The sequence below is a fragment of the Phocoena sinus genome, chromosome 13 (genome assembly GCF_008692025.1).
Source record: "Phocoena sinus isolate mPhoSin1 chromosome 13, mPhoSin1.pri, whole genome shotgun sequence".
NCBI classification, from domain to species: domain Eukaryota; kingdom Metazoa; phylum Chordata; class Mammalia; order Artiodactyla; family Phocoenidae; genus Phocoena; species Phocoena sinus.
This window is the reverse complement of record NC_045775.1, coordinates 37,591,903-37,606,495: the sequence shown is the minus strand read 5'-3', so window position 1 is coordinate 37,606,495 and position 14,593 is coordinate 37,591,903. Positions and strand designations below refer to the sequence as shown.

Genomic DNA, 14,593 nt, shown 5'->3' with positions numbered 1-14,593 from the left:
CCTTTGCTACAGGCCATCTTGGAGTCTTTAATATACTAATGTGCGTTTGACTCTGTAACATTTCCCAAACTCTTTGATCACAGCAACCTGAAAATATTTGAAAGATATGCTGGCAAATACTGGTCGATCACATGCTCCATCCTTGCTGGCTGATTGATGATTCGATCAGCTGCCCAAAACATTTTAGGTAATCATCAGTCTGGAAGGTAGAGAGATGGATTCACAGACCCTGCATTCTAGAAATTCTGCTTGCTTGTTTGTTTGTTTTTAGAATATCCTTTGAATGGCTCAAGGATACAGAGGGCTCCATTTTAAAAAATAAGTGTATTTTTGTGGGCCTTGAACACTAGGCGAAGAAGTGAGCTTTCAAAAATACCTTTGTGATTTTGATCACAACAACAAAGAAGGATGAGGAGGGGAAAAGGCAGAAGCTGGAAGTTTCTCAGGGGAGACAAGACTTAGCTACATGGAGACCAATAAAGATAAAATACTATCAAGTGCTAGGTTGAGCACAGTCAAGGCCCCAAATGCAGAGAGCCAAGTCAGGATCGTTGTTCACACAGGCCTTACTAAGTCTCTAGACCGTGCAAACTCCTGCTTTCACGGATGTGGAGTTTAAGGTCCAATGCCACTTGGTAATAGAAGTCACCTGACTCACCATTCAACAAATTTTTCAGGGAAAGAAAAAGGTATTAGCCAATCCAAGTCTGAAGAGGTGAGGTCTAGGTGTCCCCAGGCTCTGAAAGTTTTGTGAAGAGCTCTCCTTCTTAGCTGTAATTTTACATACCAGGACATTTGTGTTATTCCTTGATTAATATTGTGTCTCCTACTAGTCTATACACTCCATGAGATCGGGGACCAGCTTCTAGCATGGTGCCTGGCATATAAGGTATTCAGTGAATATTCACTAAATGGCTGAAAGGATGGCTGGAACAATGAAGGAAGACTCCTCTTTGTCGACTGGTTAGAATCTTTTGTGGGTTCCACCATCCCTCTTTTCAGCAGGGTACTGGATGATGAACTTCTAAGAGGGGCAGAAGCTAAGTTCGCCTGATGAAAGAGTGCTGCTTATTTAAGATTCTACAAGACAGACTCCAAAGAAGCAACCTTTTACTCAACCCACGGAGGAGTGAGTAGGTTACATGCACCTTCTGAGTGGCTCATACTCTGACTGGCGTTGAAGACACGTCTGCTCACAAGATGCTTACATCTGAGAATTTTTAGGGCAGTGAAACTGCTTCATATAATACTATCATGATGGATATATGTTATTACACATTTGTACAAACACAGAATGTACAACACCAAGAGCGAACCCTAATGTAAACTATGGACAGTGGGTGATTTTGATTATGGTATAGGTTCATCAGTTGTAACAAATGTACCTCTGGTGGGAGATGCTGATAATGAGGGGTCACATGCATACGTAGGGGGTGTATGGGAAATCTCTGTATCTCTTCTCAATTTTTCTATGACTCCATGACTGACGTAAAAAAAAAAAAAAAAGTCTTTTTTTCCTAATACATAAATAAACCCAGAATTTATTTTAAAAGAAGAAAACAAGATGCTTCCATCTGGCTGCAGAAAGACAATGGGCACCAAGAGTTGCTCTAGTCTGAAAAAAACAAACAAATCTATTCACGAAGGACATAAGCAAACTCCAAGTCAATTTTTTCATCAATAATTAATCATAGATGCACCTGCTAAACCCTTCTTGAACCTGATTACACCTTGAAGCTGGGTCAGTAGCTCAATGAGTTTATTCCTTGCTGGCAAATGAAAGTGACTAGCTTCAAAACTAACTCTCTGAGACTTCAAGGTGAGGTAGAGGGGACCAGGATGGGGGATGGGGGGGAGGTCCTCATTCCTGAACCTGGATCTGGTGACAGGCTTGTGCCCCTCCTCTTCCCAGGCAATAGATACTACAGAGCTCAGTCGTATTCTGTCCGGAGTTTCCATTCTGTTTAGAGGTCGGCGAGGTACAAGGACAACAGTCCGTCCCTGTCCTTCCCGTTCTCCCAGCACAGTGCAGAGTTTTGCCCACTTTGCATGGTTTCTGCCAGAAAATTAGATTCCAAACAGGTGCAGCCTGCTAATTAGCATTATAATAGATTGTAATTACTTAACAAGCCCATATATACCCAGAGGGACTTGAAGAGAAATATAATGTTTTGCCAAGTGTAGCTTTTACTTCTGTTAAATACTGCAGGCCTGCTCCAGAGTTCTTTTCAACTAAGTGAAACCCCTGGAAGCTTTGTCTGCATGTGCTTCAAGGAGCTTTGTGAGTTCAGGTGCTGGAATGCAAAACTTCACTTCTTGTTGCTGCCAATTACAAAGGGTGTTGCATCTAAAGCCCTTATGAGAATTTAAACTTAGTTTTAAACTCTGCAAAGGAAAGACAAGCGGGCCTTTTCCTTCTACCCCTATCACAGCACCTTGCATGGGCCCTGAGCACCCACAGGGTATACAGTTCCCTCTTTCAGAAACCTCAGACAATCATTTTGTTCCGTAATGGTTATACAGCATTTGTAGCCTTTATTTTTTTTTATTTTAAATTTATTTTATTGAAGTATAGTTGATTTACAATGTTGTGTTAATTTCTGCTGTACAGCAAAGTGACTCAGTTATACATATATATACATTGTTTTTCATATTCTTTTCCATTATGGTTTATCACAGGATATTGAATATAGTCCCCTGTGCTATATAGTAGAACCTTGTTGTTTATCCATTCTATATATAGTAGTTTGTACCTACTAATCCCAAACTCCCAATCCATGCCTCTCCCACCTCCCCTCCCCCTTGACAACCACAAGTCTGTTCTCTATGTCTGTGAGTCTGTTTCTGTTTCACAGATAAGTTCTTTTGTGCCATATTTTAGATTCCACGTATAAGTGATATCACATGGTATTTGTCTTTCTCTGTCTGACTTACTTCACTTACTATGATAATCTCTAGTTCCATCCATGTTGCTGCAAATGGCATTATTTCACTCTCTTTTTATGGCTGTAGTACTCCGTTATGTATATGCACCACATCTTCTTTAACCATTCATCTGCCGATGGACATTTAGGTTGTTTCCATGTCTTGGCTATTGTGAACAGTGCTGCTATGGAAATAGGGGTGCATGTGTCTTTTTGAATTATAGTTTTGTCCAGATATATGCCCAGGAGTGGGATTGCTGGATCATATGGCAACTCTATTTTTAGTTTTTTGAGGAAACTCCATACTTTTTGGAACCTTTATTTTTTTGTGACAGCTTCCACCCTTAAAAATGGTTTGACAAGGACCTGCTGTATAGCACAGGAAATAATATTCAATATCTTGTAATAACCTGTAATGGAAAAGAATCTGAAAAATAATATATATATATGTCTGTCTGTATATATATATATACATATATAATTTTTTACAATGTATATGTATAGTAAATCATCACACTGTACACCCTAAATGTATATAATTTTTATTTGTCAATTATATCTCAGTAGGCTGGAAAAAAATAAAAAATAAAGAAACCTCAGACTTGATGGAGATGCTTCAGCTTGGTGCAAATTGCCTCATGGAAATACTACAGCATTCTCTCACAAAAAGATCCATCTTTAAGGATCCCATAGATTTTTATAAAATAAAATATCCTCTTCTCCTGCCTTATCCTTACTTCTTTCAACCATACAGAAAGATCGTTTAAGGAATTCACTCAACTGCTTATCTTACTGGTCTTCCCAACTAGACTTCCTACTCCTCAGAGGCAGGAATGATACCACACACCACTTTGTTTTATCAAGCCTCCGGTATCTACCACAGGGCTAGACCACAGAGGGTGCTAGGGGAATACACCTTCGTTGGACTAAATTCATTCTTTAATGCAACAGTGTGCCAGGAATTGTCCTGAGTACCAAGAATAGAGCAGTGAACAAAAACCTCCACATTTATTGAACCTCTGTTCTGGTGCTAGAAATGAAGACAAATAAGAAAACTATATAATATATAAGATAGATAAGAGCTAAAAAGCAAAAATAAAGCAGGAAAGGAGCATATAAAGTTTCAAGGAGAAGAGTAAAATTTTAGACAGGATTGTCAGAAAAGGCCTTACTGAGAATGTAACGTTTGAGTAAAGACTTGAACCATGAGGGCATCTGAGGAAGGAATATTCTAGAAAGATGGAATAGCAGGTGCAAAGACTGAGGCAGGAACATAGTGAGTAAGTGTAAGGGTGTCAAGTGGGTCAATGTGACTGGGAGAGGACTGAACGGTGAGGAGTACTGGGCCATGGGGTCAGAGAGGTCATAACAGGAGGCCTGACCATGGTGGCCTTACAGATGGTGATAAGGGTTTTTACCCTGAGAGGTTTGTGAGCAGAGTGACATGATCTGATGAAGTTGGGGCAGGGGGTACCACTTAGGAGGCTGTCGAAATAATCCAGGCATGAGATGACTTGGACTTGGGCCAGAGTGGCGTCGGCAGAGGTATGGAAAGCTGATCAGATGTGGGACAATATTTTGAAGGCAGAGACAAGAGATGTTGCTTGAGGGACTGTATACGGGGCAGGGTGCATGAGAATGAGAGGCGTCGAGAATGGCCTGGGCAATTGGAAGGATGGAGTTGCCGTTTCTTGAGATGGGGAAAACTACGAGAGGCTTAAACTGGGGAGGGGGGACATCAGGTTGGGACATAATTGAGTTTGAGATGCCCTTTATACCATCATATGGCCATGACAAGAAGGCAGTCGCATATATGAGTTGTGAGTCTCAAGAGCAGGTATGGGCTGGAATTAGGAATTTAGAGTCAACAGCACTGAGAATGTATTTAAACCCATGAAACTAGATGAAATTGGTACAGCAAAACCAAAAGAGCAGCTCCCAAATATTCTTATTTCCAATTACTCAAATGCTTCAATAAACAATTAACCTTTGACTCCAGTGGTCACAGTTCTAGACTTTCCAAAACAATCTCATTTCAAGTAATTCTAATATTTCCAAAAAGGCAATTGTTAAGTGTAACTAAATCAACTTTATTTTTAGACAATGTGAGACTTCTCATATAAATACATTCACAAATCAAAGAGAAAAATATCTTTCACTGGACAATATGTTCTGATTTAAGATTCTAAAACTATGAATACACGCACATAAACCTTCAAATGTTAATAAAAATTGTTAGAATGTACTGTAGCCTGGCCCCTTGCTAAGAACTTTACATAGATTCCCTTATTTCTCACAGCAACCCTAAGAGGTAAGAACTATTATATTCCCATTTTACAAGCAAAGAAACAGACTTAAAGAGCCTAAGTCACGCACCCAAAGACACACAGCTAGTGACTGGTCCAGGCATCCTGCAGTTAGAGCTCACAGATTCTGGGTGAGGGGCCCACTGAGGAGCTAGGGAGCTGATGGTCTTAAATATTCACTAGATCTGCTGCTGGTCAAAGACAGAGAAAGAGGAACAGGACAGACAGACAAGGTCTGACAGCCCATGAGGCTCGAGGCCCTTTAACTTCGGGCACCCAAAGTCAAGCAGCTCTCTATGATAGCACTGGATCAAGAATCACTCTTAGGGTAGTTGTTAAATAAGTAATTATGTACCGTGGGGAGCAATATTTAATTAGATGGTAAGGATTATATGAGTCGGTAGGAAGTAGAGCAGGGAGAGATCTGGAACCTCAGGTGCTGGGGGACGAATTCAAGGCATAGGTGCCCACAAAGTGGGTGTGGACCCTTCCCAGGGCTTCGGTGCCCCTTTCCAGACCATCCCACCTCACTCTATTTAAATGATAATAGAAGTTTTCAGAAATCCTCCGAAAGATTGCCTTACAAGAGTCCTAAAGACAGAGGAGATGGGCCTTTAGGCAGCGTATATCAACACGTACGTGCTCAGGCCACCAGCAGAACAGACTCAGCTAGGGTAGTTTCACTGGAACACGTGTCCTCAGGCTCTGCCCAGGGCACCACCATCTGAACCACTAGGCCCCTCTGTTTGGCTTTGGCATTGTAAGACTCTCCCCAAGGGCTTTGGGGCCCAGGGGCATCGCCAGCCCCCCCAAGCCTAACCTCTCCAAAAGGGGCATCGGCCTATCCAACAGGGTCAGCAGGGTGGGATAATTTTGAGAAGCCCTGTCAATGCGCTACTTTGGAAAAATGAAACAGAAACACTAGAGTCCCATCCTTTGCCAAATGAGACTCCCCGAATGAAAAACATTTGGAGGCTAAGAAAAACTGGCTTCCTTAGGTCCTGTATAATAATCAACTCAGGAAAGAACCTTCTCTAGGGCCAGCCCCATGGTAGGTTTTAGGGGGACATAACAATGATTAGCTATAGTTGTTAAACATTCACAGAGGCCCTGACTGAGGGCCAGGCATTGGCTTATGCACTTTATGTGTTCCTTCTATCCCCATGACAAGCCCGTTTCATTACAGGTAGGGACTTGTACTATCCCCACTTTTTACAGAGGAAGAAACAGAAACACAGGTTATATCACTCCCTAAAGGTCTCGAAAGTAGTTGGTGGTAGAGGTGAGATTCAAGTCCAAGCAGCCAGGCTCCAGTGCTCTGCCCTTAGGTGCTCTGCCACGCCACCTCTCAGACAATGACTTTCTGTCATTAGTACTGTTATGAGTGCCTCTTCCACAGGATGAAGCATGGGAGTGACACCAACCAAAGATATCTTCAGAGGCAGGAAGGGGAGAACAGGAGAGAACTGAGGCCAAGGATATAGACTACTGAGGTGACAAAGAGCAAACTCCAGAGTGTGACAGGACCAGCCAGCTGTAGCGGCACGCTCCACCCACCCTCTCTGCCATCCCCCTGCTCCCCCATCATCTGTCCTAAAATGCAAGTGCGGCTCCAGCCAGCATCCATTCAGCCTCTGGTTCTCACGGGAATCCCAATACTTCTAGTCTACCCAATCCTGATTATAAATCTTGCTTTAGGAATGATAAAAGTCCATTCAGAAATCTCAGGACATTTCTATGTACAAAGTCTTGGTACATTAATTATCTGGAGACTTCTCCTGCCCACAATTTCTATTCTAATTCAGTGTTTCTTAAGGTATGGTCTGGTCAGAATCTCCAGGACATCTTGTTAAAAATGAGTATTCCTAGCACTCGTCCTAAATTACAGAATGAAAAGCTCTGAAGGTGGGGCAGGAGAACCTATACTTTTAAGCCCCTCAACCAGTGATTCTTCTGCACACCAAAGTCTGAGTAGCGTCATTATCTAGTTCTTAGGAAACAAGTTATGACAATAGTATTTAATGGGATTCTGCTTCAAGTACAAATGCAATCTTCCCCTCTCTCTGTAATAAGCTTTCTTTAAAGCAATCCCTTTTGTCATCAAAACTGATACATCTCTCATGGTCTGGAGAATAATATCTCAGCCTGGTTTTAAACATTCTAGAATCCACCTCAATTTTCTCAACTTTCTCCCGCTCCAGTGTTTCCAGAGGGTGGCCCCCGTAGCACTAATGATTTTAAGAGGCATCTGAGATAAACTTTTCTTTTTCTTTTAGAGGCCCAATGTTTATGTTAATATAAATGAAGAAAAATTGTAACTACAGTATCCAAACCTGTGATTTCATGAATACTGGGGCTTCAGTGGGAAATAAAAGCATCAATGTTTAAAAATATTAAATAAATATGTAATAGTACAGGCAGTACTCAGATAAAGGTCTTAAATTTGGGAAACCTCAAATTTGCCTTTGTCCTTTCTGACAGGCACCCTCAGTTTCAGCCATGTGTCTCTGACCACAGGCACTCTCTGCCTTTATTCCAGAGTGTCCGTGCCCATGGAACACTATCTCCTCTTATAAATGTCTCTTTAAATGTTACCCATCATTTCACACCCGGTTCATGCCTCCTTCCAGGAACCTCCAGATTCTTCCAGCCACCCCAGCACACTCGCTTTTGGAATTCCTGTAACATACTTAAGGTACCACTCATTTATAACATAATTGCTACTTAAGTGTCTATATGGATCTATTCAGTGTCATTTCCCTAGTGAAACCGAGCCTCCTGAGAGTAACCCATGGTCTCTTTTACTCCTGGATTACCCAGAGAGCTAAACGTCCCTGGTTGGATCCGAGCACAAAACAGGAACTCAGTGACTACGTGGGAACTCATCATGTAGCTGGATGAAATGTTCCACAGCACTGAGAGAAGTGGCTGTTGCAGGCCCTCAGCATCTCCTTACTCCAGGCCAGATTTCTCAGCCACATCTCTCCATCACTGTCAGGTGAAGAGCACAGAAGCCAGAGCCTAGGAAAGGTGTGATTCTGTGGGTGTCCCCTGGCCGACAGGGATGGGAAAGGTGACCTCAGCCATTCCAGTGGCAGCTTGTCTGTTTCCAAGGGCCAGTCACCTCTGCTGCTGCATCCTCACCCTCAGTCTGGAAGAACCAGAATGGCCAGAGAACCCTCGTGGAAACAACCACCAATGGGCGAACAGAACAAGCTCCACTACTTGGTTCATCCCGTGACTTTGGCCTTTCCGCATCTCAAGTCTTTGAATCTATCCAATACCTGTCATATCTAATACACACCCGCTATAAGGCAAAAGAAACGCTGATTTTGAAAGCAGTTTAAATTATCAGGTACAATAAAAACATCAGGGACCACAGCACATGACTCTGCAAGGAGAATTAGACTGGGAGGCCGGAGGGGTCAGTTCTCCACTGGGCCAGCCGTGAGCAATAGGAGGTGTGGTCCCTCCTTCCAACTCTGCCCCCTTTGCTTGTCACATGACCTCAGGTACCCACTTAGCTGCTCTGGGACTCAACGTCCTTGTCCGTGAAACTTGCCTGTGCACTAGATGATCTGGTCTAGGGCCAAGTTCAACGTGAATTTGAGTACCTTAGAGAATGATAGCCAAACAAGACTAGTGCCCAATGCACACTTCACCGGATGTGCTCCAAAGTGGGGATGGTGCCCCAATGTGCCCAACATTTGGGTGGGCCCCAGCAAAGCATCATCAGAGACACTCAGACACCTTTCCCTCCAACCAGCATCTGCATATGGATAAAAGCAGACCTGCTGTTCGCCCTACCTGCTCTCTGCCTCCCTGTCCAACTCCTTCATCTGAATACACGGCAAAAGGCCCCATCTCCTCACTACCAGAGTCATAGCTTTTTCTTCCCCTTCATGTTCTAAAACAACAACAACAACTTGAAAACCACAGGTTTTTGGTGTTAAGATCTGGCTTTGAAATTAGTAATACCTTCAGCTCCCCCTCAGACATGCACCGCTTTCATGAGTGAAAGGACTGGAGGCCAGTGTGGAGAGGAAATGGGGAATGAGTGGGAACGCCAGTGGTGCAAGGGAGGCAGTGGCAAGGGCCATTGGTGAGCTGGAATGGAATGGAATAGCATTGTGTTCTTTGGGATTCCATAAAGGTTTGCCTGCTTCCCACAATCTTCTAGGGCTATACTTGGTGTGGTTTGTTGGAGCTTCCCTGTAAGCCCCGTAACCATGGTTTCGGGCAGACTACATCACAGCTGTGAGCATAAAGGGAAGAGGCTTTTTCCTATTTTCCCCTAAAATTCCATATCCTTAAAATAGATATACATTTATAAGTGTATATATGCGGGTGTACGTACACGTATATGTATGTAAGGCAACATGCCAAGGTGGTTCATGTGCAACCTCTGACCATAGGACAATTGTGAAGTTATTCATCTTCAATAATTAAACACCTCTCCATGAGGATCAGATCTCTCTCTTTTGGGGTAGACCAAAAATCCCTGAAAACATATATACCCAGAGCCACACCTGCTCTTGGTGGAAACATGTAACAAATCTGAAAATAAAGAAATCCATTTCCTAATTGAACACCTTCCCTCTAAAAAAGAGCTAAAGCAAGCTTGCTTCTCCCTGCTTCTCCGAATGCCAAGGTTTAATGCATTTGGCTTATAGTATGTGCACAAGGCCTGTTTCCAAGTCCCTAATATTTTGACAATGTAATCGATTAACTCAGTCTCATACTTAGTATCTCATTGCACAGTGTCTTGAAAATCAAAACAGGGAAACGATATAACTTGAAGTCGGATTCAAAGCACTGACTTCCAATTACTCACTAGCAGAACCATTTGTAGAATACAACAGTCGTTCCGGATGGATAGGCAATGCATTGGGCAAAACCAGCTCGGCCGATGTTTCTGGGACCCTGGAGGGGACTAGAGGAGAAGACATTTTTCTCCCCGTATGTCAGCAGATGAGCTAACCGCCAGGCAACAGAATAGAAACGAGCTAGCTTCCTCCCGGAGGGAAAGATAAAACAGCTCCTCAGTGCTACGCAGGACAAAGCCAGGACGTGCAAGAAGCCTTCAGTCTAGGGCTCCACGTGCCTCTCCAAGGACGGAGGAACCCACACACACACAATCACACACAGCCAGCCCACCGCGCGCCTGCGGAAGACGCCGGGTTCTCCGCCAACCTTCAGCACCGGCGGCTCGGGGCTCCCAGCTTGCGAGCTCCCTGTAGCACCCGCTGTCTGGAAGGGGCAGAGGGCCGTACCCTCTTTCCAAGTCTCTTCTTCCTTGCCCCAATGCCTACTTCTTCCCAACTACGAAGTGGACTGTGCTTCCCCAAAGTAATTGAGACATACACACACACACCTCAGATGGCACTAAGACCCTGCGCCCCACGACCAAAGCCAAGGCCAAGAGTCTTCCCCCGGAACCCCAGAGCCGCGCTCCTGGACCAGGAGGCGCCCAACTCACCCAGTCCTCGAAGTGGCGGCTCCCGTTCTGCAGCAGCTCCTCAAACTGGATGGTGCAGTTGGCCACGAAGTCGTCGTAGCCGATGGGGGCATCATGGAAGACGGCCAGCTCGATCTTGCGCCCGTTACACACATCGGTGACGAACTCGTCGTGCCAGGCCGGGCTGTTGGTCTTCTGCTTGGTGGCCGTTTGGCCGATGCGCGAATCGTCCACGTTGAGGGCGATGTAGGGGTCGAGAAGGAAAGTCTGCGGCCGGGGTCCCACCGCATGGCGCAGCGACCAGGCTGTGGGCTTCAAGCTCACGGCCTCGCAGATTTTGATCTTAAGAAGGCCATTGAACACTACCATGGTCGGGGCGAGGAGTGGGGGCCGGGGTCACTCCGTCCGCCTCGAGGGCAGGAACGAAGAACCGACGCCGCGGCGCTCCGAGCACGGGGACTCCTGGGTCCCCTCTCGCCCCACCGCACGCTCTCCCTACACCTTGTAGCGTTGCGCCCTGGCGCGGGCGATTCTCAGCCAGTGCATGTATTTCCTCGCCGGGTTCCTAACGGAAAACAGGGAGGGGGGGGAGAGCTGGGGGACGTCCGTGTTTGGAGCAAGTCTCTCCCCCCCACCCCAACAGCAGCACCTCCAGAAGAGGAGATGAGGTGCTGGCTCCGCTGCAAGCCGCGGGGGCTGTGTCGTCGCCTCGCCGCCTCACTGGGTCCGGGCTGCGGGGAAGCGGGCTCCGCGCCCGGCGCTTACCTACCTTTCCGAAACATAATCCCCGAGAAATTTCGACTCCGGGAGGGGGAGGGGGCGGTGAGACGGGGCGGGGACGAGAACCGGGGGTGCAGATTTCAACCCGGATCCTCTTCGCACACCCAGCGCCTGCCTCTGACCGCGCGGGGCGGGGGGATGGACCAAGGGATGTGCAGTCTATCCGGAGGGATGCATGTCGAGAGGAAATGGTCCTCCTCGGAGCCAAATTTTTAAAAATCCACAAGCCACACGGCCAGCCCGGCCGCCTCCTCCTGGGCGAAGCCGCGCCGCGCCTCAGTCGGCGATCGGGAAGCGCCAGGAGTCGGGAATCTCACATCCGCGCGGGGTCGGGAGTCGGGGTGGCCGCCGCTAAGGCTCGGGGCGCAGGCCGGCAGCGGGCGGTGCGCAGCGCGGCGGCGGGGACGGGACTGCGACTCCGCGCGGCCCCACCTCCCGGGCGCCGGCGCCCGCCTGCCGCGCTCCCGGCGTCCCAGCTCTCGGCTGCCGCTCGCTCGCCGCCCGCCCGCCCGCTCTCCCCCTCGGTCTCTTCTCCCTCCGTCGGTGTGCGAGCGAGTCTCCCTCCCTCTAATGCAGGAAATGCGCAAAAGACGTCAGTGTGTGTGTGTGTGTGTGTGTGTGTGTGTGTGTGTGTGCACGCGCGCGGGCGCGCTCCTGTGTTTGGGGAAATAGAAAGTTTTGCCGGTTGGGGGAGCAGTACGGGAAAAGTGAGACGAGGAGAGGACGACCGAGAGCGGGCGAGCCTGCCGGGGTCGCGGCGGCGGGCGGAGGAGCCAGACCGGGACCCCGCGCGGGACCCCGGAGAGTGGCGGCCTTGGGGGCTGGGGTGCGAGCCCGCCGGCTGTCGATACCTGGTCTGTGGTCTCCGCCGGGAGACGAGCGGGCCGCGCATCTCTCCAGGCTCTGTGGCCAACACTGTCTTTTAGAGCCGAGGGTGGAGAAGTGACAGGGGTCGCGCAGCCGGAGAGGACTCGGGACCCTCCCCCGGCCCCACCCCTCCTCGGACCGTGGCTGGCAAGGGCAGCCTGCGGAGTATTGGTCGGTCTGTCTGTCATTCTGTCCGGAGACGCTCTGCTCCGCGGTGGTGGGGGAAGGGGGAAAGGGAGGGGCGTGCAAGGCTCCGTATGAGTTTTAAAACATTTATTATCTCTTCCCTTTCTTTGGGGGCATTCTCCCTTTGGGGGTCTGTCCCAGACTTACCGGGCTGCGAGAAACTTGTTGACAAGTGAAAGCTTGGCTCGGTTTGTGTGTTTGTTTATATTTTACGAAGTGACTTCATATTTACTCTGGACCTTGCCTGTGCCCTTCTGGGCTCTGATCAGCGCGCTGACAGCGGCCGTCCCAGCTGCGCGAAAACGGGGTGCGTCCTCCGAGGGGCGAGGGTCTGTGTCCGTGCTAATTTCCTCCGTAACCTTTAAACTCTCGCTGGAAGCCGCGGCGGCTGCTGATCACGTGAGGCGAGCCCTGGTCTGCTGGGGAAGAATTTCCTCCGCGGGGAGCCGAGGACAGGGAAGGCGGCCCGGCGAGGGACGGCCTCGCGCCTGGGGACACGAACCTGGGAGGCCGGGGCGGAGAGCGCGGAGGTCCCGGTCGCGGCCCTGGCTGGAACAGCAGAAGGACAGCGCTGGGAAGAGGTCATCTCCGCAACCTGCGAGCCGGGGGGTTGTGCAAACGGAAAAAGAAAACCTCGGCCCTGTCCCGTGTGCCAAGTCAAGTCAGGGAGTTTGTAGGAATCGTGGTAAGCTGAGTGTTTATCTCTCGAGTCTGGTTAGTGTCGGCCAAAATTTGAAACCCACCTCTCGATCACTTTTTCTCAGTGGAAAAAAGGTTATCATTGTGGCTTAAAGGCTTAAAAAGGCTTAAAGGCGAAGAAGAAGGCCGGCCCCTGGAACAACAGGATACCAAGTGCAGCACACAGGTCGCAAAAATGATCCGAAAAGCCCCAGGCAGATCCTCTCCGAAGGCCTGCAGCCACTGCGCTCTCCTGAACTTAGAAGTAATTTCTCGAAGCCCGCCCTGTTGGATGGAGCAGCGGGGTAGAGAGAGAGCTACCAAGCAGTCTTAAGGACAATTGAGACCGCTCACATGTAAAATGTCAAGATGTAAAAGTTGTGCCTTCCAGAGCCACTCCCACCAACTGGAGGCATATTTTAAAATCTGCCCGTTTGACAAAGCACAGGTGGGATATCTCGTTGCTGTTTAACTTTATTTCTTTGATCATCAGAACTTTTTCCTCCTTGTTTCTTACTGCCATCATTCTGTTCTTATTAAACATGTTTCCCCCTTCACGGGGCATGTGATGGGCGAGAATGGCAAATAGGGCTTGATCTTCTAAAAATGCATTAGGAAGCAGAGCAAGAGCTAGAGAAAGATGACTACGATGCCTGACAAAGAGGCAGAATTGAAGGGCTACCAACAAACTCGGCCATCAAGACAAATAATATTTTAATGCAATATTTTTTTTAAAAAATCAAAACGAATGTAGAATTCCAGGGTGAACATAATATCCAAATTTTGAATAATTTAAAATATTGCATTAAAATAGTCTTTGTATTACTGAGTTTATTGGCACCCCTGAAATTTTGTGCCTGAGATGAGGGCTTCACCTGCCCCACACCAGCCCCAGCCCTTTGGGGCGGTGGAGAAAGGCACAGATTTCGTGAAGTTAGGGATTCTTGAGTGTTTCACACCTTCTCTCTCCTCTTTCTCTGGGTGAGTCCTATCTTACCTGCAAACAGAGAAGTACAGGGATTGAAGGACATTGGTCAAAATCCCTCCTCTTCTATGTGTTCAACGGGAAATACGTTTAGAATTAAAGACACACTAAACTTGAACTTTTGGCATGATATTAGATTCCCCCCACCTCCCCAGGCAAGAACCCCAATGATATTAAATAGGGTCTGTTGCCATCCCAGTGACCAGGCGTTGTTAAAACCGATAAGCTACAAGTTTCTAATCCCATTTCCTTGGACCTGGGTAAGGTTACAGGAAGGCAGCATCCACCTCTTAGCAGAATGCTTGTTACACCATGTGAAAAAATCAGCCTGCAGTCCTCAGATACAGCCAATCCCGGGGTGACCTTTCCTTTCAATTACAAGTCTTTCTGTCTGGGGGTGGAGGAAAGT

At 47.4% G+C, this 14,593-nt stretch overlaps 1 protein-coding gene across 3 annotated transcripts in view; it reads right to left on the bottom strand.

Annotated features, from left to right (window-relative positions):
• Positions 1 to 12,018, bottom strand: part of PRKCE (protein kinase C epsilon) — a 513,799-nt gene extending 501,781 nt beyond the window's left edge. For 2 of the 3 annotated variants that reach the window (XM_032652451.1, XM_032652452.1), the window contains exons 1-2: positions 11,458 to 12,018; positions 10,710 to 11,253 (exon numbers count right to left, since the gene is read on the bottom strand). In XM_032652451.1, the coding sequence (XP_032508342.1) occupies positions 10,710 to 11,057 (348 nt within the window). In that variant the 5' untranslated portion in view covers positions 11,058 to 11,253; positions 11,458 to 12,018. Of the gene's footprint in view, positions 1 to 10,709 lie in introns of all 3 variants that reach the window. The other variant, XM_032652450.1, reaches the window with a different exon arrangement.
• Positions 12,019 to 14,593: the final 2,575 nt, after the last annotated feature.